The sequence below is a fragment of the Pogoniulus pusillus genome, chromosome 21 (genome assembly GCF_015220805.1).
Source record: "Pogoniulus pusillus isolate bPogPus1 chromosome 21, bPogPus1.pri, whole genome shotgun sequence".
In the NCBI taxonomy this organism is placed as follows: Eukaryota; Metazoa; Chordata; class Aves; order Piciformes; family Lybiidae; genus Pogoniulus; species Pogoniulus pusillus.
In genome coordinates, this window is record NC_087284.1 from 19,411,645 (window position 1) to 19,438,030 (window position 26,386).

The 26,386-nt window shown below is 44.9% G+C and overlaps 1 protein-coding gene across 4 annotated transcripts in view; it reads left to right on the plus strand.

Annotated features, from left to right (window-relative positions):
- The window catches only part of RREB1 (ras responsive element binding protein 1), a 142,526-nt gene that overhangs the window by 64,520 nt on the left and 51,620 nt on the right, over positions 1 to 26,386 (plus strand). For all 4 annotated transcript variants that reach the window (XM_064161145.1, XM_064161143.1, XM_064161144.1 and 1 more), the window contains exons 4-5: positions 6,451 to 6,540; positions 7,857 to 8,020. In XM_064161145.1, the coding sequence (XP_064017215.1) occupies positions 6,451 to 6,540; positions 7,857 to 8,020 (254 nt within the window). The remainder of the gene's footprint in view (positions 1 to 6,450; positions 6,541 to 7,856; positions 8,021 to 26,386) is intronic.

Consider the following 26,386-nt stretch of genomic DNA (forward strand, 5'->3'; position numbering starts at 1 on the left):
TGTGTGAGAGTGAGCTCTGACATCATACAATGATGCACTGGTCTAGTAGATGCTGATAGCTGTGGCCAGGCATCTAAGAACTGCTACTTCTTCCCTGCTGTGTCTTTTCTCCTGGCTCTTTTATTCACCTATTCTACTGGGGAATCAGTTCACTTCATGAAGCTAGGAGGAGAGAAGTAGTTCAGAGAGGAGCAGAGCAGGGTGGCAGAGGGGGGCCTCTGTTTGCCTTTTGTGTGGGACTCCTTGTGAAGTGTATGGGAATATCACGTCTCCAGGGAAGATCCAAGTGATTTAAGGTTAAAGGTGGTGTTAGACACTCGGTAAATGTGTGTGGGTGAAGGTAGCCTTACTTCATTGTTAATAAAACTGTGAAGAAGCATTGCAGAATGCTTTGTACGTATCTGGAAAAGCAAATGCATTTAGCTTCTATCAGTTACTTTTTCCAATTACCAGCTGATGGCACCAGTTGATAGCAACATTTATCTAAACAAGCGAAAAGACAGAGTTGTATTAATTAAAGCTGTGACTATTCCTTTTTTCTCCTGCTGGGCCAAGCCCTACCAATAGAAGTGCTGCAGAACATCAAGAAATACCCTAAATCCCTGTGTCCATTTGACTGTAGAGCTTATGGTGAAGCACAGAGAATTTACAAATGAATCAAGCTGTAGCAGGGACCAGAAGGGATGCAAGGCATGACTCGTGATGTTCCTATAGTAGTTTATTAATAGCTTGTCGAGTAGCTGTGCACTTGGCAGACTTATGACTTTCTTGGATTTTTTTACTTGGAAGGAGTTAAAACTATTAACTGTCAATTAAGATTCTTAAATGAAGAGTCTGGGCAGCATGCAGGCAACTGTGGGGGATTTTATTGTCTAGCACCTGCAGTGTTCCCACTTCAGGGCTGCCCTGGTCCCTTGTTTTCATCATGTGAAGTGAAGGCACTGGAGTTGAGGCTGGTGTCAGTGGCAGTGCTGTTATACAGCTGTCCTCCAGTACACCATGTGGCTTGGTTTCAGGGAAGCTTGTTAAGCATTGGTGACCTTTATTCCACCTGATATTTCCATGGGCATTGAATCAAAGGAAGCTTGAGAGTAAATGTGACAGGATTAAGAAGGATTCTTACAGCACAAAAATAAACAAATACACAGAAAACATAGAAAGTAGTGTGACCAGCAGGGTCAGCAAAGTGATTGTTCCCATTTACGTGACACTAGTGAGATCACACCTTGACTCCTGTGTTTGGTTTTGGGCCCTTCATTCCAAGAAGGATGTTGAAGTGCTGGAGAAGGGCAATGAAGTTGATGAAGGATCTGTCAAACAGGTCTTCTTCTGAGGTGTGGCTTAAGGAACAAGGGTTGCTTATCCTGGAGAAATGGAGGCTGAGATGAGACCCTCTTGCTCTCTACAGCTTCCTGAAAGGAAGTTGGAGCAAGGTGGATGTTGGTCTCTTCTCTGTAGGAGCAAGTAATAGGACAATGTCCTCAGGGACAAGGTAATTGAGGAAATGTTCTCAAGTTGCACCAGGGAGTTTTAAATTGGATAGCAGAAGAAACTTCTTCACTCAAAGGGTTCACTGGAACAGGGTCTCTGGGGAGTTAGTTGAATCTCCATCCCTACAGAACTTTTAAAAGATGCAGAGATGTGGTGCAGAGAAACACAGTTAGCCCCAGACTTGGTAGAATTAGATAATAGTTGGACTCAATGATCTTAAAGATCTTTTCCAACCAAAAGGATTCAGTGATTCTAAATAGCTTATTTGTTTTTAGGCTGAGAGATCGTTATTGCCAGAGGGGCGAATGGCTGCATTACTGAGAAAATAGAAGTGAGATGTGAGATATTAAGTGGGAATCAGTCTGGTCAGCAGCCTCTAATACAACGAATTTCCACTTCCAGCATAGCAGAATGAAAGCACTGAATTGTTTCAGTGAGTAGCAGCTCACAGCTTAGGGGTTCTGGTCAGAATGTGCCCCTTATTAGAATATTTAAAGGATAATAACAGTTAAGCTAGTTTTCTGGGTCTGACTGCAGTTTCTCATGAGTTGGCAGCAAAATGTTTTGCCCTGAACCTTTGTCCCAAAGTCTATGGTTCTCTTTATAACACTGACTTTATCTTGGCTCTAGTCTACCCATAGTCTAATAAACATGTTCTCACATCAGACCAGCATCCATTTTAACTTCTCATTTGCTTTGCTTGTGAAGAACATGAAAATCGAGACAAGGGTGTTTCTCTGAGCTGCAGAAAAACAAATAGATTCCAAAACCCATCAGCTGAAGGAAGAGCAGTGGTGCCAGGCTGACTTACTAAGGGCAGAGTAGCTAAAAAGTTTGCTGCTGGTTTTGTCTTTCAGTTCAGGGACTGTATTTTCACCAGCTTGCCTCCAGTGGAGGAGCTGAATGCTACGTGTTAAATTCGTGAGCAGGGCTGCTTTTATGATTGGGATGCCGATAGCTTTTGGTCTGAACTGGGTCAGTCAACAGCATTCCTGTTGGAGCTACCCTGGATTTGCTTGAGCTGTGTTACGGTATGCAGCCTGTACTCTGGGTTACCGCCGGAGAAAGTTTGAGTTTTAGTTAATAATCAACCCTAGATTCAATACTAATCAACTCTGCCTGAGCTGGAGTGTGTTTCTGAGCTCTGCTTCAAGGTGAACCAGTAATTACTCTATCTTCAGTTAATTTGCTGTTTTGAAGAGTAGGCAGGAAAGCAGGCTTGGAAGCAATCAACTGCATCATGTAGAACTGCAGTTTGGGTTTTGTTGAGTTGGGTTTTTTTTCTGGGGGGCATAGGGAGTGGAGAGAAGCCCCCAGGAGTAGGTTGATAATTTCACAGAAATACCCTGGGATTTAAACACCATCTGAACTGTCTGCACAGTTGCATGGATTTTTCTGGTGACAGTGTTTGTTCACTGTCCTGAGACAACTTGCATATAGGGTTGCAGCATAATTGGAGCTGAATGTTGCTCCACAGACAGGTTTCTGCATCTCAATGCAGAGAAAGACTTGGAAGCTCTGGTGGACAGTAAGTTCACCATGAGCCAGCAATACAGGCTTGTGGCCAAAGTGGTCAGTGGTATTCTGGCATGCATTACAGAGTTTGGCCAGAGGGTTGAGGGAGATTCTCCTTCTCTCTACTCCACCCTGGCAAGGCTGGACCTGGGCTCCCCAGTAAGAGTGGGATAAAGAATTACCAGAGAGAGTCCGACAGAGGGACACGAAGATGGTTCATAGAATCATAAAGTGGTTTGGATTGGAAGAGACCTTAAAGGTCATATAGTTCCAACCCTCCTTCCATGGATGAGGACACCTTCTAGTAGGCCAAATTGTTCAAGACCCTGTCCAACCTAGTTTTGAACACTTTCATGGAAGTGGCATCCTAGTATCTGGTCTAAATCTACCCTCTTCCAGCTTAAAGCCATTAGTCTTCATCCTATCACTACAAGCCCTTGTAAAAAGTCCCTTTCCAGTGTTCTTGTTCCCCTTTATGTCCCTAGCCAAAAGTAAATCTGTCTCTGCTTTAGCTTTCCTAACTTGTTCTCTGACTACTGGGACAACTTCTTTGTAATCCTCTCAGCCCCTTCTTGCATCCACTCCCTATGGACTTCCCTTTCTTGGCCTAAGTAGTAGTACCTTGTGTATCCAAGCCAGCTTCCTAGCATTCTTGCCTGCCATCTTCTTTCTTGGGATTCACTGCTGCTTGGCTTGGAGGACATGGTCTTTGAGTATTGACCAGCTTTCTTGGGCCTCTCTTCCCTCCAGGGCTCTATCCTGTGACACTGCCGAGCAGATCCCTGAAGACAATGAAGTCTGCTCTCTTGAAATCCAGAGCAGTGACATCTTAATATCTTAAACGCTACAATTTCAGTGGAACACTCCCTCCCTTTGTCTCCTGAAGAGCTTGTAACTGTCTATTGCTATGGTCCACTTATGAGAGCCATCCCACCACATCTTAGTGATGCCAATGACACTGTAGTCCTGCAGGCATGCACATGTCTGTAGCTCTTCTTGCTGGTTCCCCATGCTGTGTGTGTTAGTGTAGAGGCATTTAAGTTGGGCCCCCATTGAAGATGACTACTGGCTGGATTTTCCTTACCCTGCACTTCAGGTGCTCCTTGCTCAGCCTGTGGTCCAAGTGCAGGCCCAGGGTGTGTCATTAGTATTGGCTTATGGAATGGATTAAGGATCTCTTCCCCAGGCAACCCTGGTTTAAAGTCCTCTTCATTAGAGGGATTTAAATGATTAGGGAACTGGAGCATCTCTCTTGTGAGGAGAGACTGAGAGACCTGGGACTGTATAGCCTGGAAAAGTGAAGACTGAGAAGGGATCTTCTCAATGCATAGAAATATCTAAAGGGTGAAGGTCAGGAGAACAGTGCTGACCTCTTTGCAGTAGTGCCTGGTGAGTACAAACTGGAACACAGGAGATTTCACTTGAACTCAAGGAAAATACCAGAGCATTGGATCAGACTGCCCAGAGAGATTGTGGAGTCTTCTTTTGTGGAGACATTGAAAACCTGCCTGGACATGTTTCTGTACAACCGGATACAAGTATACCTGCATTAGCAGGGGGTTAGACTAGATGATCTCCAGAGGTCCCCTCCAACCCCTACCACTCTGTGAGTCTGTGAAAATTAAAGGTTTGTAAGTTGGATGCAATGAGTGTGCAGATAAAAATGGAGAGAAGTACTGGGATAATGTGTTTTAGTATTCTCAGGGCATTCAGACTTCTTCATGTCAGCCTTTTTTACTTGCTTTCTAACATTCTGTGTGTTAGATGTTAGCCTGTGTGTGCAGCAGTGACTACCTTTGGGATGGGGAGCCCTGAGATACAGATGTACAGGAGAAGCAGTAGAGAGGGGTGGAAGAACCTAATCTTTGCAGCCCTGAGCCTTGTAGAAGTGTAGTCACCAGGTTTTTGTTTGCTTCAGGCAAAAAAGGAAGTCAGCACTTCATCCATGTCCACAGGCTGCTGAAGTTAACAGAAAATGCTCATGGCCCTACTTTTGAGAACACAGTGTTAGGTTTTAATAGGAAGCTCTCTTTCTCGAGTCATATAGGAGAGAATCTTGCTTAACTGAGCCATAACAAAACCTTTCTCTAACACTGTGTCAGCATCTTCCCTCATAACATTTGTCACAGAGACTTGCATTAGTCATTCTCAGTGTTCTTAACAAATGCTCCTGTTGGACAAGCAACAGGGGAGGCAATTGTGCAGAGAGAGGCAATGTGTAGATAGACTCATACCTATTAAATCCCTCTCAACTAAAGAGCTACTGAGCATGGCTTTTATTTTGTCCTTGGTTTTGTGGGTTTACTAATAGTACTTAAAGTAGTCAGCCAAGAAGTTGAGTAGAGCATGTCCTTTTGGCTTTTCCCTCCAGTCATGCAGAGATGGTTTTGTACTTGTCTCCAGAAGTGTAGGTAACAGGTGATGAACCTAACTGGTGATTTGCATCATTCTACAGAAAACTGAGGTTTCATTTTTCAGTGCTAGGCCATCTTCCTTGTAATATGAAGGCATTGGTACAGGAGCTGAACCTGGGCTTCCTGGTGAAGTGGTGAAAATAACCTTTCAGTCATTCTTGTGAACAAGTCAAGCAAATGCCTTTGGTTGCTCTGAGAGTGCCATTTTGTTTGTGGCTTTGCTCAGTGTTTCAAGGGCACACTTAAAGCAGGCTGAGCTCTCTGGTCCACTTCATTGTTTGTACTCGTGGTTTGAGCATGGTTTCTCCTGATCCTCACCTGGGTGGGGAATAACCAGGTTCATAGTGTGTTCTTTTTGAGTCACGTACACTGCTGCATTGTCACCTCTTCTTGCCATGATGTCATCAGATCTTGCAAGCTTGAGAAGGATTGGGCCTGGCTAGTGTGCCTGAATGGGATGCTTCCAGGAGAAACATGATGCAAAGGGAAGTGGTGCTGGTGATTCAGTAAATGCCTCTCTTTTGAGTCAGCCATGGAGCAGAACATACAGCCTCTGGAAGAGGGCACTGAGCTTATGCCTGCTGTTGGGATGGGGTGGAATATCTGAAGTCTCAACAACTTGTATTTATTAAAAGACCTTTTGGGAAGATGGGTGGCATTTGCCTGTATATTCTGGCATTGTTCCAGGAATTACTTTCAGCTCACTTAAATTCTTCCTGGCAGTTTGATCTGGTCACAATAATTGCCTTCAGTTCCTGTCCTAAACTGCTACTGCTGAGAATCTGTGTTACTAAAACAGCAGCTGCTCTTCTGCAGTAGCTGAAATAGTCTTTATTTAGAAATTCAGAAGTTTCTGACACTTCCTTGAGGGATCTCTCATGATGATAAATGCATACATGCAACTTATGTTAGCCTTTGGTACTTAGGATGTGTAATACTTTTTGCATGCCCTGCAGGTTCAGTTATTGAGTTCTTTTTGTATCAGTATTCCTTCTCATTTTGCTTTGTTTTGTTCTGGTTTTACTCATAGGAAACAAAAGAAGAGAAGTCTTCCTATACCTGTCCTCTCTGTGAAAAGATTTGCACTACACAGCACCAGTTAACTATGCACATTCGTCAGGTATGTGGAGTACAGGCTCTCGGTTCCTGACTTGTAGTATTAATTGTCTGGTTTGCATTTTTCAGTGGTGAAAAAGCATGTGCAAACCAGAAATGCTGAAATGCTTTCTTTATAACTTTATTCAATTGTTTTGCCTTTTTTTTTAAGCCTTCTGTGCTTGTGTTTTCTGGGGGGGGGAAAAAGCCCAACCCACAAACCCAACCCAAAGTGGGTAATTTCCCTCTCTTCCTTGCCCAACACTTCCCCATGCACACATACACAGTGGCTTCAACAAGGATGTGTGTCCTGTTGTGCATAGCTTAAGGAGTCCCAAGGATCTGGAAAAACATCACGAGGCAGGAGGCCTTGACTACAGATCTCTTTACTCTCCTTGCTAATTAAGAAAGAGGAAGGCAGTTTTTTCAATCATGTCAGTGTAGAAGAGGGTCTCAGGATGTGACAGTTTCATGAGGCAGAATTAGAAATACACTTTTTGAATAGATTATGCACTCTTTTTGTGGTCAGCTACAGGCCTCTTCTTGCTCCTATTGCATTATATGCATACTGTGTAAGGAAGTTTGGCCTTTTTTTGTGGCAGGAGTTTCTGCTTTGGATGCTCAGGTTGTGGTTCACCACTCTTGAGTCCATTAGTTACTATTTCATTTTTCCCTCCTGAACTATCAATTTTATTACTTTTCTACTTTTCTGACATTAGTTTTTTTTTGGTGTGTGAAGAAATCTTCAAATCTAAATGTGAGTAAGGGGGAGGGTGGTATATACAGCTGAGGGCCACCCTTTGGCCATGGATATGGCCATACAAGTCTGCATGTTCACTCAGAAGCAGTTTACTTCTGTTTCCTTACTACACAGTCAGTCTGAAATGAATATCTTTAAGGAGTATTTGTTTTTAAGTGTCTCTTTCTGACATGAAGTTCATAGTTACATTCTCTTTCTGTTTTCCCCCTTAGCCAGCCCCAAAACACTGCTCAGCTTATAGTGTCCTAAAGTACCATTTGTCTGGTGGGTTGCTGCTGGATCATTTCCTGTCCTCTTCTGCCGCTCACCCAGCAGAAGTGCTCATGTGGTGGGCATTGCAGGCTGTGTGGAACAGCTGTTACATGAAACAGCTACTTGTGCAGCTAGTGCCTTATGAAGTTAAAAATGAAGGGTGGGTGTGAAGTTGAGAGGGGAGGGCTGGGGAGGAGAGCTATGTTCTGGACGCACCTTAGTATAAGCCATTCTGCCTTTAAATGGGGCTTTGAGATGTTTGTAGCTCTCGCTAATTGCTGGCACTTCAGAAAGGGCACTCAATGAAAACAAATCGTTGTTTTCTCTAGCATAACACTGACACTGGAGGGACAGACCATTCCTGCAGCATCTGTGGAAAGTCTCTGAGCTCAGCGAGCTCGCTTGATCGCCACATGCTGGTGCACTCAGGTGAAAGGCCTTATAAATGTTCGGTATGTGGACAGTCCTTCACCACCAATGGCAACATGCACAGGTGAGTGCTGACTATCACCCGGGAGTTTGGAAAAGGATTACAGTATAGGAGGCTGTTTCATTGCTTTAGAAGGACTTGCAGCCTGACTAAAGGCACTTAATGTAGCAGAAAACGTGGGCTGTCTGTGGTGTACAAGCATGGCATGACACACTATAATGGCTAGGGTGCTTAAGGTGTGGGGGGAAGTCAGAACTGAGAAAGGTTTTCCAGCTTACCATGCATTACCAAGAGTTGTCCCTAAGTATTGCTCTTTTTTTGGCTTTATTGGTATTATTATCTTGACAAATGAGATGGATTTTTCTCAGAGGACAAAAATAGCCAAGCTGTACAGGGAGCTTCTAAGTTTGTAGCTTCAGAGCTGTGGATGCAAATAGTTGTGCTGGAACATCCGTGATGATGTTTTATGTTGTTAGCTATCTGTGTGCCATCATGAAAATGTTTCTTTGGAATAATGGATCTTGGTTTTAAGTGCATCCATCACTACTTACTCATACTGTAGACAACTTCCAACAGTGTTGGAAGATCTGAGAAATGATCTGTAACCCAAGTTACTAAGTATATGTTGTGTAATTTCTTTCACTGTACAGCTACAGTATCACAGTATCACAGTATGGAGGGTTGTCAAGTGGGGAAACAAAATGTTAAATCTCATGGATGTTCCTTGGCCTCTCTCATGCCCTCATCCAGGATTCATGTATTCTCATGGGTGGAACACTTCAGAGCTGATTAACGTTGTGAATTCCCACATAGTTTTAGTGCCTCTATCAAAGCATTTACAGCATACAAAGAATCTGCAAGACAGGTGAGAGAAAGGAATATGGCAAATAAGCAATGACAAGAGTGATGGTTACAGACAGTGTAGGAGGGAAGAGATCTTGTTTCCTTGATTATTACCAGTCATTTTCCAAGTAGTGTGCTATAGGTGGAATCAAAGGGGTGACTTTGGTGACAATAGGGAAGATAACAAAATGCCACATGAAGGAAGCAGTACTTTCTTGGAGCTTTGCCTATTCTGTGTCATACTGTCTAGGTTAAACAGGTGAAAAGAGAGCAGAAATGCAGTTTTGTAGTTCCATATTTATTTAACTTACATTTGATTAGAATTGGAAAGGATTGGACAGAGATGTAAAATGAGAAGGGAAGATGCAAACAGGTTCAGAGGAGATAGGGGCCTTGGGCACTGAATAAATCACACCTCTGACTCATCTGACCAGAGGTGTTGCCAGACTAAGTCATTACTCTGTCTGCCTGAGGAAGGCAGGGCAGCTCCTGAATTGCAGCACTGTCAGCATCCAAAGGTGAATTCCAGTGCTTGCAGTCTGGAGTGGTTGGACATTAGTGGCCCACTCCTCAGCCCAAGCTGCTTGTGGAGTTGGTTTGGTTTTTTGTTCTCCATGCATCTCCTCATCCTCTCTCAGAAGCAGGAAAAGAAGGCTCACCTTGAGACTTGACTCCAGGCCTATCAGTTGTTGGTGTAGTCAGCTTCACTTTTGCAGATTTCCCATATAGCAACATTTACTGTGCTTTAGGAGCTAATTTGCCAGCACTGCCAGGCTCAGTGACTCCCCCAGAAGGAAGTCCAGACAGGAAGATGAGGACCTGATGAGAAGATTGTTTGACTTTCAGTTTTTGTTGTAACAAGTTGTATTTACTGACTGTACTAAAAAAGACCTAAGTTCAATCAGTGAAAAGCTTCCTGTTAAAAGTTGTTTCCATCTGATATATCTCTGTCTGCTCTGTAAAAGTCCCATGTGTAGCCCCATACCAAAGCAGCTCAGTGGGACATGGCAGAAACCTGTTGCTGAGCTTGCAGCAAGTAATCCCAGACCCGTGACAGGCAAGTTCCTGAGCACCCTAAATCAGGCTACCTTTGCCAAAGGAGGGTTGTGATTGGCAAGACTGTGCCACCAATATTTTTTGCAGTCAGTAACCTTACTACTATAACAAACTGATACTTAATCCTGTTGCTGAAGTGGGAAGCATGAATGTGGAAGTAGGCAGATGAGGATAAATGCAAAGTGAAGTTTAAGTTTGTTACCTGTTCCTATGACTCACTCACAAGGTTTTGTCCACTGGGTACCTCCTCCTTAAACAGGTACTTCTAGTTTAAGATGGTTTGAAGTGAATTCTTTTGTAGGCATCTCAAACTTAACTATAGCATCATGTCCACTGGCCTGCCTTTGCTGTGCCTGAATGCCTCTCACTTCACATTCCAGACTGCTTCCACCTCAGGATTCTGGAGCAAGGACTTGCTGGCCACGTTCTGCCTTGTGCGCAATTCCCATAGGCCTGACTTGTGGTGGTGCTGTGTGTGAGTTCTTTCACACCACCTGGATAATACAAATCCATCTTCCCCTGTTGTGTGCAGTTCCTTTTATCATTTCCTATTTTTGTGCTCTAGTATCTTAAGTAGTGACAGATTTATGCCCAAAAAATAGGATTTCTGATGTTCCCCTGCTAGCCATGATGGTATCCCTAGAGTGTCTCACAGCACCATTAGTACTGTGTTCAGTTTTGGGGCCCTCAATATGAGGAAGATATTTTTAAGGCAGTCATAACCTCTCACATAAAGTCCAGGTGTTTTTTTTTTGTTGTGCTCCTTGTTTTCTGGACAGCAAGTCAAGTTGAATGGGCACAGCATGCAGGGGTGGAGGGGGAAAATTGTCTTGTGCAGCACCTTTCTGAAAAAAAAAGAGGTTAAAACCTGCTTGCTTTTCTGACCAGAGTGACTCTTGGACAGGGTTTTCAAGAGGGAACCATGAGCCTGGGTCTCTTACAGCTGGAAGACAGCTCAGTAGTGCCCTAAGCCTCCTGTGGGGTGAGTCTCTGTTGGAGAGAGCAAAGGTCTCAGTGATAAGGGGGAGATCCATCAGTGTTTCGTATGAGGAACAGAAATTGCTCTTGAAAAGTAGAACTGGAGACAATGCTGAGGTTTTTTACAGCGATTTCTGTTGGCCCAGCATTGGAAAGAGCAAGTCTTGGAAATAGCAAACCTTCTAGCATCAGGGACTGAGTTTTGGGGGATTAGGGGGTTGTTTTCTTGTGGCTTTTTAGAACTTGGGGAAAGGAATTAGATCATAGTGATTCTTGTAGTTCAAAGTTCCTATAATCGGAGTGGCAAAACAATAATCTATTATCTAAGAAAATCTGCAGCTGAGGATATGCAGAGCTTCACACTTTCACACTGAAGATAGCCACTCTTGCTTTCTCTTGGCCTCAGGAAATGGAAGTTCAGCATTCTTAGATCTCTAGCAGAAGAAAACACCATATAGAAGTACAGAGGAGTGGGGATGGGGTTTGAGGGGTGGTACAAAGAGTTTTCTGTAGTTCTAAGGGAGATGGAGATTTACAAACTAGTGTCTCAAATCAACAGATTGCAGTTACTAAAGGTTTTCCAGAGCCTTTCCAACTGGACTGTCACAGTAGCTCCCCGGGGAGCTGATCTATGAATAGTGCCAGCTCTGAGGAGCTCTTCCAGCAAACAAGAGGTTGAAAGTCTCTTACTACATCTCCACTGATGCACCTCCACAAAATGGAGACAGAAGACTTAGACCACTGCTGTGGGTCTTCATTGGGGTGGTTTGTAAGCTTTAGCAAGGGACCTTTAGGTGGGCAAAAGACTTTGCTTGACTTACTATGTGGTGTTCTGGTAATACATGCATCAGTCAGGCCTCAAGAGGAAGGGCAATGCTTCCAAAAGTGTTTCCTTTGGAAGGAGGAGGCTTTGCCAACGTTTCCTTTTCCATTTCCATGACTGAGGATGGTCTGTGCCTGTCACTTTTAAATCACATTTTCCTTCCTGCCAAAGACATGTTCTCAATGCAATTTGAAAATGTTAATAGGACAGAAATGCTGGAAATGAGATGAGGAGTGACCTTCCTACCAGTTTCCAGTGGGTAGCTATTAAAGGCTTTATGGCAAGTCTGAAAAGGCTGAAGAGATAATAGACACATTTCAGCCAGTTTCCCCAGTGTGCTAGAAGAAGCTGCAGGGACTGTGGCTGGTATGCACCAGACTGAACATAACCATGTGCATCTCTGGAAGTGTTCAAAGCTAGATTGGATGAGGCTTTGAGCAACATGGTCTAGTGTAAGCTATCCCTGCTCAGTGTAAAGTGATTGGATGAGAAGACCTTAAGAGTCCCTTCCAGACCAAACCTTCTACTCCATATCTAGCAAAATTCTTTGTAATGGCTTTTTATTTTCATCCTACTCAAGTACTCCTAGGATGTTTATGCATCATATCAAGAACAGGTGTCAAAGGATGGAGAATTGTTTGGGGTGGTTTTGGCACATGCAAAACATCACATGCAACATCCACATGCAGAAGTCTTTGAAACTCAAATTAGAAGATGTGGATTGCAGAACTATGCTTTGAAGCATGCTTGCAAAGGGTCCTATCAGAGAAGGTATTTCTTCTTTTAATTAAGAAGGCACTGACATTCTCCATCTTATTTTCAGTGCTAGATAGGTTTCCCAAACTTGTCTTTTTAATGTGCTATGGGTGGACAAACAGCTGTTTTGTTAGCAGGGTGTGTGCTGTCCTGATGCTCAAATCAGATGTGTTTTACCCAACACTTCACGTGTGGTATATGTTGCTGAAGGAGTCACTTGAGCAAGGGTAGAAAGTGTACATGCTGGAGGGTAACTTGTGAAGTTTGATATTTTAACCAGCCATGGGAAACAAAGAACATGCACATGGTGAATGTTGTAATGTGCTGGTTGGAAGATGAGTGCTGGATCTTGATCAAGGCAGAGGAGCTGAGATGCAATAACGACTTCGCCGTTCTCTTTAACATGGCTCAGCATTCCTCAGGCAGGCATGCGTGCAGGCTGCCCTTGACTTTGCACATATCCCCTAGGCAGAGCGTCCTCAAGATCTGGCTCAATCCATCCTCTCCCTGCATTCCACCTGTGAATTGCTCCTATGTTATTTATGGCATTAGCCTGCTTCCAGTATCTCCTGTGTGCTTCGGAGGGTGCAGTGCAATGACTTGGAGTGCAAATAGGATCTCTGCAGTCTGGCATGTGCAGCCTGCCATTTGCTTAAGGCTGGAGTTTTTGGAGGCAGGGCTCAGCCAGATGTGATGAGAAGCTTTTGTTTTGTAGGAGAGGAGAGGAATTGCCTTAGTACAACACATTTAGGTTTCTGGTGCTTTGCCAAGGTGACCAAGTGAAAATTTGGTGTTAAACATTTTATGGCTTTGAAAAAACGAATGTTCAAGAGCTTACAGCTAAAAACAAACAGCCAAGGATCCTGCCACGCTGGACATGATTGACACCATGCATGTGAAAAGGCTCCCTCTTATTGTCTTGCACAATAGAAATGTTTCTTTGGTCATCTCCTAAGGAGCTTTTATTCCAGTGTAGCAACTGGTAGGCAGTGCTCTTAAATATGAAACAGTAGACTGCATTACAGTCTCTTAGATCCATTCCTTATACAGGGGGGATGATCTAGCCACTGTCAGCATGCTAGGAGGGATAAGCCTCAGCAAAAACAAGTGCCCTAATTCTTGAGCAGGGATGACAAACACAAAGGGCTCAGTTCTGTTTCTGCTGACTGTTTGTGGGTGTAGGAGACAGGTGAGGTATGATAGCTGCTTTGGTGTTCTCTGCAGTTAAAATGCATTTCCTACATTTTTGGGAATACATTTTCTAAAGAAGGATGGGGAGATGAGGAGAAAAGTGGGTTTGGTCTCTCTCCTGTCAGCATAGATAGCCAGGGTAAATGTTTGATATTCTGTTGAAATCCCTGTGTTTTGAAGATTTAGAAAGCAATAAAGACAAGGAGAGAAAGAGGAAATAGGGAGAGAAAGGTGAAAGACAGGAGACAGAGAAGGAAAGAAGGTGGGGAAAAAAAATAAATAGGGGGAAAGGGAAAGAAAGAAGCATTAAGAGGTAGGAGTGTGTGTGTGAGGCTTTTTCAACAGCAGTATAGCAGTAAGAATATGTTTCTCTGTGTCTTTGAGAACGAGAAGGCCATGCTATTATAAATGGTCCCAGGCAGAAATTTTTGTCTGTCCCACTGTTGCTGAGTAAATTGCTCATCTTTTCTGAACACTTTTCTTTCATTCTCACGATGCATAAATAGGGTGCTCCAACACCCCCACCATAGTTACTTTCAGTGGCAAGAGACTCAGAAGGAGCTGTGGTGCAACAGCACCTCTGTGAGCTGTCGGCGTCAGAAGTTGCCATGATTTCAGATGTGTTACATGCTGCCTGTAGCCTTGAACAGTATCCCCCTTCAGTTATCATTAAAGCACAGCAAAGGAAGTTAACACCAAAACACGAATGCTGAGCTCTGATTAGAATCAAGCGAGGCAAGGAAGTGCAGGGTTAAGATTTATACGCAGACCTTAATTAGCTCCATTGTTCTTGAGAAGCCAAGTGTACACAATGAAGAACATTATACTTGCATCTCCACAGCTCTTCAGGACCTTAACATAAGACAAACTTCAGCCTGCTTTTTGGCAGTGGTGCCTTTAAGTAACCACTAAGGCTGGTATTGCATGTTACAAGGTTGTGGATTTGTGTGTTTTGGTGAGGTTTTTTGTCTAAAAAAAGGAGACATGTCACTTTCAGTAAGTTTAGGCTTCTGCTGTGGCTTGTGCGTGGGGAAAGGTCGTCTGATGCAGCAGAGTTGTGCCACCCTCCTCATGGCCAATAATATAAATCTCTGTATAACAGAGTGTTCCTTAGTGCTGCTTTGTTACCCGTGTCACAGTTCAAACAAACGCAAGCCACTTGACCTCACAGACTGATCCTGGAGCATACAGCAGTGTGAGACCTTGATCTTTCCGACTAAATATCCTTTCAGAAACATCATCTCCTCTGAAGGTCTCATATTCTCAGCATGTTACCTCCTCTTCTCACCTTGAAGAACTGCAAAATGAATGGCCCCCATCCTCGTGGCCCCCAGAAAAGGGTCACAAGGATGCTCAGAGGGCTGGAGCACCTCTCCTATGAGGACGGACAAGGAGTTGGGACTGTTCAGTCTGGAGAAGAGGAGGCTCTGAGGTGACCTTCTTGTAGCCTTCCAGGATCTGAAAGGGGCCTACAAGAAAGCTGAGGAGGGACTTTTTAGGACATCAGGTAGTGAGAGGACTAGGGGGAATGAAGCAAAGCTGGAGGTGGGGAGATTCAGACTGGATGTGAGGAGGAAGTTCTTCAGCATGGGAGTGGTGAGACTCGAATGGGTTGCCCAGGGAGGTGGTTGAGGCCCCATGGCTGGAGGTGTTTAAGGCCAGGCTGGATGAGGCTGTGGCCAGCCTGATCTAGGGTAGGGTGTCCCTGCCCATGGCAGGGGGGTTGGAACTAGATGATCCTTGTGGTCCCTTCCAACCCTGACTGATTCTATGAATGCAAGCCTTTAAATAAGCAAGCACTGGGGAAAAAAAAGTGATCTTTGAGGGGCATTGGGGTGCTTCCAGTGCTTGGTCATTAGCCTGACATTGACACTGTTCTTGCAGAGACATTAACTGTCAAGGTTAACAAGTAAGGTGTTACTTTGTTAGCATTTCAATTAGTGATTTGTCTTCTAGCTTGTGCTTTGGTTGGGCTATTCCATGTTAAAAGTGCTGCTGGTGAGAAAGTTTCCTGGGAGAGTTTGTGCTTTAAGGTAACCTCTGCTCAACCTGTTGTGCATGCACATCAAATACTTGCACTGCCTCTCCAACGAATATGTGCTCGTTCTGTTCCTCCTCTTCTCTAAAAAGACTCTGGGGCCACGGGAATGAGGAAACTCTCAAACTGCAGCTGTGGTTGCTGTCGTTCTACCTTTACTGTATGTCTTCCAGCTTTACCTTTTCTCTCTCTCCCCCTCCCCCTGCATCTAACCTGCTCAACCTGTTCTAGTTCATCATGCTGGAACCAGCAGGCTGCAGAAATGCCCCATTTCAGGGTCAGCAGGTTTCTTAGTCTTTTTTTTTTTCTCCCATCTTTTAAAACCAGGTTATTTGTTACTGGTAGATCATCAGCATTCAAGGAAGCTTCTCTAGCTTAAAAAAACCAAATTGGTGAGGAGAACCTTGGCGTTTGGGCTTGGTGAGGGCCCTTCACTTGGGCTTTGAGCTGTGATGCTTACCTGCGTGGTGCACACAGCTTCAGGCAAAGACACTGTCTGTAAAGTACCAGTGTCACCATACAGCTGGCAAATGGCACCCTGAATGCAAATGCTCCTTTCTGCTTCTTGAGGACATCTGCAGACATACCGAGTTCTCTGGGCTGCTCTCTTAGGTGAAGCTTTGTACACACTCAGTAATTTTTTTTGCTGTATCCTCAGAATCAGCAATCTGGTGTTTCCTGGTGGGACACAGTGATCTTAAAGGCCCTTCCCAACCAAAATGATAGGATGCAGTTATCTTAAAGATCTTTAAGGACACTTTGTTTGTTTTTTATCAGGGCCTTCTATGGCAGGACAAGGGATGATGGTTTTAAACTAAAAGAAGGGAATTTGTACTAGATAAAAGGAGGACATTTTTTACACTGAGTGGCAAGACTTGTGCCAGGGTAGGTATAGGCTGGATATTGGGAAGAAGTTCTTCACAGAGAGAGTGATTTCTCATTGGAATGGGCTGCCCAGGGAGGTGGTGGAGGCACCGTCCCTGGGGGTCTTCAAGAAAAGCCTGGATGAGGCACTTAGTGCCATGGTCTGGTTGAGTGGCTAGGGCTGGGTGCTAGGTTGGACTGGATGATGTTGGAGCTCTCTTCCAACCTGGTTGATTCTATGATTCTATGATTCTAAGACACTAGCCCAGGTTTCCCAGAGAGGTGGTAGATGTCTCATCCCTGGAAACATTCTGGGTCAGGTTGTTTTGGGCTCTGAGCAACCTGCTCTAGTTGCAGGCATCCCTGCTGAATGCAAGGGGGTTGGATTAGATGAAGTTTCAAGTTCCCTTTGAACCCAAGCCAGTTTGTGATTCTATGATTTCAACCTAATTGATTCTGTGATTCTACATAAAAAGATGTCTTGAAACAGAGGAGATGTACGACTTCTGTATGGATCAGTTTTGACATCAGACTACCTTAGTGTGTTGCCTTCCTTGATAGTTTCAGACCAAGGGGGAAGAGAGTCAGGGCTGTACCAAAATTAATCTCACTTAAGGGCCAAAGTTCCCAAACTCCTGTAAAGTAGCACAAGCCACGTGGCGATTTCTGTGTCCAGCTACTGTGCCTGACCAGCCAGGCCTGTTACAAGACGTGAAATCTTCCTAGTGCTTCTCTGCTCAGTGAGAGAATGCTGTGAGCTCACTGCTGCTGAGGAAGGAGGACCTCATGTTCAGGAACAGGCAAGGAGGAAATGGGCAGAGCACGTGAAACCTCATTTGTTAGGATGCCGTCCTCAGTGCTGGGAAAAGTTTGCACAACGTGTGTGTGTGTGTGTGTGGTGATAACCTCTTATTTTCTTACTCCTCAAGTTACTTGGTGACTGCTGATACTGGGGTGATGTGGAGGCCCTGCTTTCACAAAGATGTGCTTCTCTTATCCTGGTGCAGCTTCCTTGCTTGCACGTGTGTGTGTGCTGGGTGGGGGAGATACTCAGCTGTGGCCATCAATTTTTTTCTTCACTGAGCTGTGTGATGCAACAAGTTGCTCTCTACTGTGTGCTGTCAGGATTGCTCAACAGAGGAGTGTGAGAGGGAGGCAGCTGCAGCAGATCTTTGCCTGTGTCTGAGAAGTAGCTGGAGCTTGTGTTTGCTTGATTGGTAAAGGGATGAGGTTTTGGAGAGGCAGGACATAGCTGAGATGGTACCTGGATCCTGTGTTTGTTCTTAAAGATAAAAGTCTCTACTTGTAGTATCTTTTCTCTCATTTTTCTCTCTCTCCCCTTTTTTCCCTGATTGTAAAACTTAAAACTGATTTAACTGACCTTATTATCTAACAACACTTGTCTTCAAACATGAAGTTTCCTGAAAGATCAGCAATGAAGTCATTGACTAAGGTTATATTCTGTGATAACGAAAGGATGTGCCTGGAAACCACAGCTTTCCAAAAGGATGAAAGGAGATAGCAGTTCAGAATATCCCAGGCCAGGTTTTTGGTACACTGTTTAAAACATTGATGTCTAAGCTTAAGGAAGTATCCTTTTTAAATACTGTCTCTTGTGAACAAGTTTCTTACAACTGGGAAGTCTCCTTGGCACTGTTACTTTAGGTCTGCTCTGAATTTAATACAGGCTGTGGGCAGGCAGTTTGGAGAGGTGATACTGGGAAACTCAAACTCCATTTCCCTCCCCTTTTACCCTCCCTTATGTGAGACTTGATGCAAACTGCGAATGAGAGCTTCATTCTGCTGTCCTCTGGGAAGCTTTGCTTTGGAGGCATGGTTTGAATCACTTTTCCTGTCACAGTATCATCAGGCAAATATTTGTCTCTTTTTTTTCCTTTGAGGTGTTCTGACAATGCTGCTGGTAGGGAACAGGAGTAACTTCGAGCCGAGCTGGAAATGCAGTTGTATCAATCTAAGCCTGTTTCAACTTGCTGTTTCTGCCTAGCAAGTAGTTGCTTAAATGTGAATACAGCATAATTATTCTGAAATGGTCCCCCTCACACTTTGGATCTGTAGATTAATATCTTCTCTCTCAGTCATTCTTACAACTTGCCCTTTCTCACAGCAAAGCAGATGGAAATATGAAATGCTCCGTGGGGGATGTGTGTTTATTGTAAACTTTAGGTATCGCAGCTTGGGAGCTGCCACCAGTTAACTTTGCAGACTGGCCTGATAGTGCTGAAAAGGGATTTCTGATCTCTCACTTGAATGTCAGCCTGGGTGGCTCTTGTAACCCAGCTCACCTTGGTGGATCTGTTCATGTCATCCTAATGATATTCTCTACTCTATTTTGGCTTTGCTGGAAGAGCCTTGCTGAGCAGGGAGATACCATGGCAGCCCATGCTGAATGTGGAGGGATGGTCATGGCATGTCTGAGCAGCCACAGTTCCCAGGCAGGCTGCTTCATGCACATGCCACCACATGCTGCTATGTGAGGAGGCTGGACAGGGTCCTCTTTGCCCCCGATAGAGTTAATGAGCCATGCAGCTGTGCTGGCAGGATTGCAGAGCCTGAGTGCTGCCCTGGGGGATCTCCTGCTGTGCCTAGTTGCAGGCCTGCAACTAAAGTGTAAAGCTCATTGTGAAGGGTCTAGAGTGCAAGCGCTGTGAGGAGCAGCTGAGGGAACTGGGGGTTGTAAGCATCGGATTAAAGGAGGCTGAGAGGAGACCTTCTGCCTCATGCCTCACTACAGCGCCCTGAAAGGAGGTTGTAGCCAGGTCAGGGTCAGTCTCTTGTCCCTAGCAGCAAGTCACAGGACAGGAGGAAGTGGCCTCAAGTCATACCAAGGAAGATTTAGGTTGGACATCAGGAAAAAAATCTTACCACAAGTCTTGTCAAGTCTTGGAACAGACTATCAGGGCAGGGGTGGCAAGGTTTAAAAGCCGTGCAGGTGTCGTGCTGATGTACATGTTTTAGCACCAGACTTGGCAGGGTCAGCTTGGTGGTTGGACCCAATGATTTTAAAGTTCTAGATGATTCTGTGATTATTTTCTGTGAGAAAACAAGTTGCTGCTCCCCAGTCTAATGCTTCCTGGGACCTGTTCACCCCAGCCTGCTCTTCCACTGCATGTGTTGCAACTGCTTTCTACCAGCACAGGCATGGAGATTTCTTGCTTTTCAGCTTTGTTTTGTTTACAGTGTTCAGCACTGGTTACCACTAGGCTGTTCGGTGGTACCTGAAATGTGTTTGGAGATTGCTCCACAGTTGCAAGAGGGTGTTTCCAGAACGCAGGGGGTTTGGTATTTGAATGTCTCTTGATTTGCTGTGAAGTGTGTCTGCACGTCTGATGGCTTTTGGGGTCGCTTTGCAGTTTTTGTGAGGATACAAATAGCAAACAAGCTGAGAAGCTGACACAAAAAACAGAAGCTGGTCCAAGTAGGGATTGTATCTGAAGTGCAAAATTACCTGCATCTTTCTGGTTCTTGTGATTATAGCTGGCAAAGGCTGGGTGTATTGCTCACTTTAAGTGGGTTATGTTGGTAATTAGCACTGGAAATACACTGTCAATACAGATTCTCTACATGATTTAACAAACAAACAACTGACTAAAGTCTTTAACCCAAGGATATAATCTTGCTGCACTTTTGACTTAAGTTCCAGTCATATTCATGAGACTATTAAGGAACAGCAGCAGTTTAAGTGATTGCTCCTAAAAATGCTGCAGCTTCACTTTGTGTTTGTTTAGGATTTATTTCCCACATCAAATGGTGGAAGCTTTGAAGAGGAGCTCCCTAAGTTCTGCATTTCTAGACAATTTGGGTAGAATGATATCAAACCAATGACAAAGATGCCATGACTTAGCTCTGAAAAGAGATGTTATCAGTATCACCTTGAAGGCTGTCTTCTGCTCTGAGACACTTCTCATTGTGGGACCTGAGGAATGTCATGGTCCAAATTTCAACCTGTTTTGGTTGCACCCTGAACTCTCATTAGTTCTGCTATGGTGGCACAGAGTGGGAGCTTAGACAAAGCAGACTTTTGGTTTGTTTGTTTTAAGCAGATGTGTTTGGTGATGATCTGAATGACAGAGGTGGTTTACTGTAAATGACTGAAAATGTGGTGTGTTTTTTTTTTATTCCTTGTGAGATTATTTCCTGTTGTTTGAAGGCAGCAATATAAAAGAAAGATCTCAGGGGATAAAACAGTGGGAGAGGTAAAGTTATTGTAATTGTCCTTAGGGCCATCTGACCAGCCCAGTCCTTATCAGCAGAGTATCTTGGTGAACTTAAGTAACTATACTGCTGAAGGGGGGTGGGGGGAGTTGGGGAAACAAACAAAAAAAGGTATCTTTTATGTAAAGTTGAGTGTGTTTGATCCAACTGGATGTGTGGCACCTTTGTCCAGATATCATCAGCTGTATGAGGATCATCCCCTTGTTTTATATACCAGCCTGCTCAGAAATCACAGAGGAGATGAGCAGCCGTGTGCTGTATGGCAGAGTATAGAGTACACCTAGTGGTAAAGTGGGGAAACTTGGAATAATATGTGGGATATGAAGCAAGAACCTGAACTTAATACTGTCAGATGATCTCTCTGGGCTGATAAAGCCTGGATTCATTGGCCTCCCCACTATGTTTCCACAAGCATGGAGATGTGAGGGAGGAGGAGAGTGTTTATACATGCACTGGATCCTGCACTCATGAATTAATCTTGATTTAGATGCTGGGACTTTCCCAACCAGGCCTCACTAAACTGTTTGCTGCTCCCCCTCTGGACATGCTGCTCCTTCTAATCAGACCTACCTGGCTTCAACCTCTCTTGACTCAAGGCCAGCAGTGCTTGTGCTGCCATGGTTAGAAGGGAGAGGCTTAATCCTGGACCCTGCTCAGAGGCTGTAGATACACCCTTTTTTCCATAGGTCCCTTTTGCCCCAGCCTCCAAGCCAGGTAGGCTTCAGGATATGGAGCACATCAGCAGCTGCAAAAATCCAAAGTGCAGCTCCAGTGTGGGTTTTTTCCCCCAGAGTTAAGAGGTGAGGGATTCCCACACACGCTGAAGGTTGACACTTCCTCTCCAAGAGCCGAAGCAGAGCTGATCAGGTTATCTGCATGCAAAGCAGGAGCTCCTGGTTTTGTTCTTAATTCAGTGAGACTCGGAGCTGGGAGCAGCTGCGTCTTGCAGTTGCCTCTTTCAGGATGCTTCGACTCCTTGTTCTAGCCTTGAGCCAGCCAGTCAAAACCTGCCCACGTTCTGGTTTTGGCATTGAAGCTGGGGGCTGCCCTGTTTCAGGACCTCCAGAAAGCTTATATGATCAACATGCAAATCCTCTTGGCATTAAGAAAATACAGCAGGTCTTTTTCGAGGTGCAGGAAGGGCTGGGATGTGACCAGCAGGGGCTTTGTGTCACTTCAGGAGGGCACCTGCCCTTCTTCCCCCACACCCCCCCTCAGTGAGTCACTTCCCTTAGGCACTGATCCAAAAAGGAGTAAGGCACTTCAGTTCTGCAGTTGTTTATTATTACAGAAGTCTCTCCTTCAAGGAAAGGGAGCAGAGTTTTGCCTTGCCACTGTGCTGGTGGAATAGTCACCTTTCCACCCTTCTGAAATCATGCTCTGATGCCAGAACTGAGGATGAAAGCTTTTTTGCCCATTTGTTTCTTAAAAAAAGGAGGGGAAAGGAGAGGAGCTGGGGGAATTTTTGAGCAGTATCGTCTTAGTCATCCCATTCAGATGACAACTAGAGGGAGAGGAAAGCTGTGGCTGAAGAGGGGAAGTGGAAGGTGATTTTCACAGTGAGGGTGGAATGAAAGGCAGTCAGGCACTTGAAAAACTGCTTTTGTGAAGAGGGCTGGCCAGCAGAGGCGTAGCACAGTTGGATCCTCTTGGCTCACCTGTGAAATTCCTTGTGCGAGGGGGAGGGAAGAAACTATGGGGAGGGCTTTTTCACCTACAGCTGTGGTGTGAAAAGCAGAGCATGTAGCAAGTTTGCTGCATTTTTTGCATAGCAGTTCTTAAGTGCTAAGAGTTCAGTTCAGAGGTGGCTCAGACCTTGGTTGGAAAAAATTCATTTCCTCTTCCCATTTTTCAGCAGTAGTCTTTGCCAGTTCCTCCACCACTTTCTCTGAGATGTTAATCAAGGCTATCTAGCTCTTAGTGCAGGGAATCCTCCCTAGTATTAAGCTAAATTTTTTTATCTCCTTCCTTTCATCTTTTGTATCATGGTTGCATTTCAGCGTTCCACCCTCAATGCTGTCCCAAGTGTCTGTGTCCTTGCAGGCATGCTGGGGAGATTAGCAACCACTATATGAAGTGACACTCTGCACCTTCCCAAGCTTGACTGCTCTTCTTGGGCAGCTCTCTAGGGTGGTTCAGGGCCACAATTCATTGATTTAAATTGTAAAAGTTCATCTGCTGTAGGTGAAACAGCCACTTCTGGCTCTCTTCTGAGCTGCTGTAGTGATCACTTCAGAGCTTCTAGCACATAATACTGTAACCTGCCTGAGTGGCTGAAGATGTTCTGTGCATGTCCTCATTTTGCCCTGTTTTTTATGGTGCTGCATTCTAACTTAGTGTTGAGTGTTTATTTTTTGGAACTGATGAACATCATACCATTTTCCTTTGTCACTGTAAGATGCTGAAAGCCAGGCTGACTTACGAGCCTGGCTTTTGTATTCCAAGTATGCCAGTGTTGTCAGGCCAAAATATGTTGTTATAGTCACAATGGGAAAATAACTTCTAAGCACAGCTCTGTTCCTGTTCTCCTTGCATCTTGGCAGGCTAAACAGTGAGCTCCAGCATTTTCAGCCTTACATGTAAGATCTAATCAAGGCAAACTCTTCTCAAGGAGGATAACTCAACACAAATATTTCCCCCCCTTCCCTTAATTATAATTAGGAAACTTTTAAAGTAAAAGAAGCCTTGGTGAAGGGATTGTTTAACTTTGAAAGAGAAGATGTGGATGTGCCTTGGCATCTGCTGCAGTTCAACCCAAACTGGGTGATAAATGTTTTCACGAAGCAGGATAACATCCATGCTGCAGAGTAGGAGATGAAGATTGTCTCTCCTTTGTACTGCTCAGCCTTATCTCCTTGCTTATCTCGGCCTGTAGCTTTAGTAATCTTTTTTCCTCTCCACCCTTGACTTGATGTAGTGAAACTTGCTCAACCTGCCAAGGAAACAAACCTGCTGACTGTGATGTGGACAGGTTTCGACTCTCCTTGAGAACTCTGGAACCTGCTGCTTTGGTTTTGGATTTTTCTTTTTCCCTTAATGATGGTATGCAGAGAGTGATCACAGCAGCTCTGATGTTTGACCTACACAGTAGAAGTCAAAGGTGCAGTCAGGGTGTCTTCCTGTTTATAGCTCAATAGCCTGAGCTGCTTCCTTTCAAACAAGCAAAACTAAAACACGAAGGGATTACCACATTCCCTGCTGTGGGTATAGATTCTACTGTCACTTTTAGGGCATGGCACAAGCCTCTCTTGCAGGAAGGAGAACTGCACGCTGGGGGCAGCTGATGATTTTGACATCAGAAGCAGCAAAGGCCCCATCACTGTGGTGTAGCACCTACATTAGCAAGGTCTGCATATAGAATTAGCACATAGAATCATAGAATGGTTTTGGTTGGAGGAGACCTTTAAAGGTCATCTAGTCCAAGCCCCTGCAGTCCGCAGGAACACCTGCAAGTGGAGCAGGCTGCTCAGAACCTTGTCCAACCTGACCTGGAATGTTTGCAGGGATGGGGCATCTACCACCTCTCTGGGCAATCTGAGCCAGTGTTTCACCACCCTCAGTGTAAAAGTATCCTTATATCTATCTAGTCTGAATCTCCTTTTAGTTTCAGACCATCAGCCCTTTTCCTGTCACAAGAGGCTCTATTTAAAGTCTGTTCCCATCGTTCTGACTGGCCCCTTTAAATACTGAAAGGCTACAAGAATGTCTTCCCCAGTGCTTTCTCTTCTCCAGGCTGAACAACCCCACTCTCACGTCCTGTGCTGCTGAATCCAACTCCTGAATCCAGTTCCCATCTGATACTGAATCCATTCTGGCACTTCCCCAGTGCCTGCCTCCAGCATCAGTGGTGGCAGTGACGACATTGCCATCAGGGGGCTGGGTTTGATGTTGGTTTTGTATATATTTGCATCCATTTTATTGTTGTTATTTCCACTCAAGATGATGTAGTTTTCCTTCCCAGCCCATCAGTCTCTCTGCCAGGGAAAGGGGTTGGTGGAGAGTCTCTGTCCCTTGTCTAGTGGCCAGCCCAGCCCTGCCCGTTGACATCTAGGCTACATTTGGCCTCCTGGGGTACAAGCACACTCTGTGCTCTGTTGCATTGCAAGGGCAACTAGACTGCGCTGAGGCTTGCAGGAGCCGGTGTGTTTGCATGAGTTAGGTCATGCCACGCAGAGGTGCCACGCTGGAATGGAGGTCTCGACTGGTTCTCGTGTTGGTATTCTGTGGATGTGCCCTCTGAAGTAGGAGCAGCTCCTTCAAGGCAGGCAGAGTTCAGCAGGTGGTTAAACAGCACAAAGAAGGAAGGTAGCCCTAGGGGAAGGTGTTTTGCATAGGTAGCTACAAAGTGGGAGTTCTGCATGCTTGTTACTGGCAGAAAAGAGGCTTTGAAAGAAAATAGGGACAGAGAGTCCCATGCTTAATGCAGAGCAGATTCTTTTGTTATGCGTTTCTTTGTTCTCTGGGTGAATGTGCTTTAGCTTGGCTATCTCTGCTCTCTAGCTATCTGGAAAGTGACTGGCCAAGTCACCTTAGCTGTGCATCAGCCGGAAGGTTAAGCAATGCAGGATGTGTCTGGGGGGGAAGCATAGACGCATAGACGACCACATGCAAAAACCTCTGTCTCACTTTCAAGTGCTCATCGAAATTGAAAAACAGTCTTTACCAAAAAGATTAAAAACAAACCGCCTTCCACATTTTGCTTTGCTTCTGCTATTTGAATACTACATTTTGTTGTTCCCAGATGCTTTTTGAGTTTTATCTTCAACCACTGTGGACAGAAACTCTTTGAACAAGTAACCGGTTTCTTCTCACGTGGATACAGGCAGCTGCTTCTCCTGTTGTTGCTGTAGCACCTGTAAGAAGCTCTAGCTGGCAAGGGAAGGTAGATCAGTTCCACAGGAGGTGAAAAAAAAGACTTAAAGAAAATGAGTCAGTAAAGTACCTGTAGATACCTCCTATGTAGATTTGGTGAGGCTGTATAGCACTAGATTCAGTTAGTTTGGAGCCCGTGGTATCAGAGCTACCAAGAGGGCAAGGCAGGGAACCCCAACTTCTCCCTAAGTCTTGGAAAGAGCCAAACTCTCAGAACTTCAGCCTTCCTTCTGCTCCCAGTCGAGTGAACAACAGGGAAAGAAATCAAATGCAGCAACATGTCTGCGGTGCTGTGCCCAGTCTCCTGGGCACATCTGCATGCAGATGCTCTCTCCTCCCTGAATCTCCCACGGTGTGACTAACTGGTGGACAAACTGTGCCTCCACCACTTTTGTGAGCGTTACTGAGGGGCTGGGGAAGCTGTGTTTCACTCATGTGGACCTGGTCCTCCAGGCAGCCTTGCTGAGTGTTGAAAGCAGATAGTGGCTGAGCAGCCATTTTAATCTCACGTAGGTTCTGCTGTGTGTGGTTCTTCTGGCTTGAGACTGCTCCTGCACTACACCCTCAGAAGCCTGGCTGTAGTTAGAGATGGTAATTTAGATGCCTTTAGAGTTTTTTTGTATAAGATTCAGAGATTGTGAAAAGAAACATAACAAAAAGTGCTGTGTGAGAAGACAGGACTCCCAGCAGCTCCACTGGAGTCTGCCCGTGGATCACTTTGGTCCAGTGTGTTATCTGAAAGCATCATGCCCTTGGCGTCCAAAACTGCAATGGG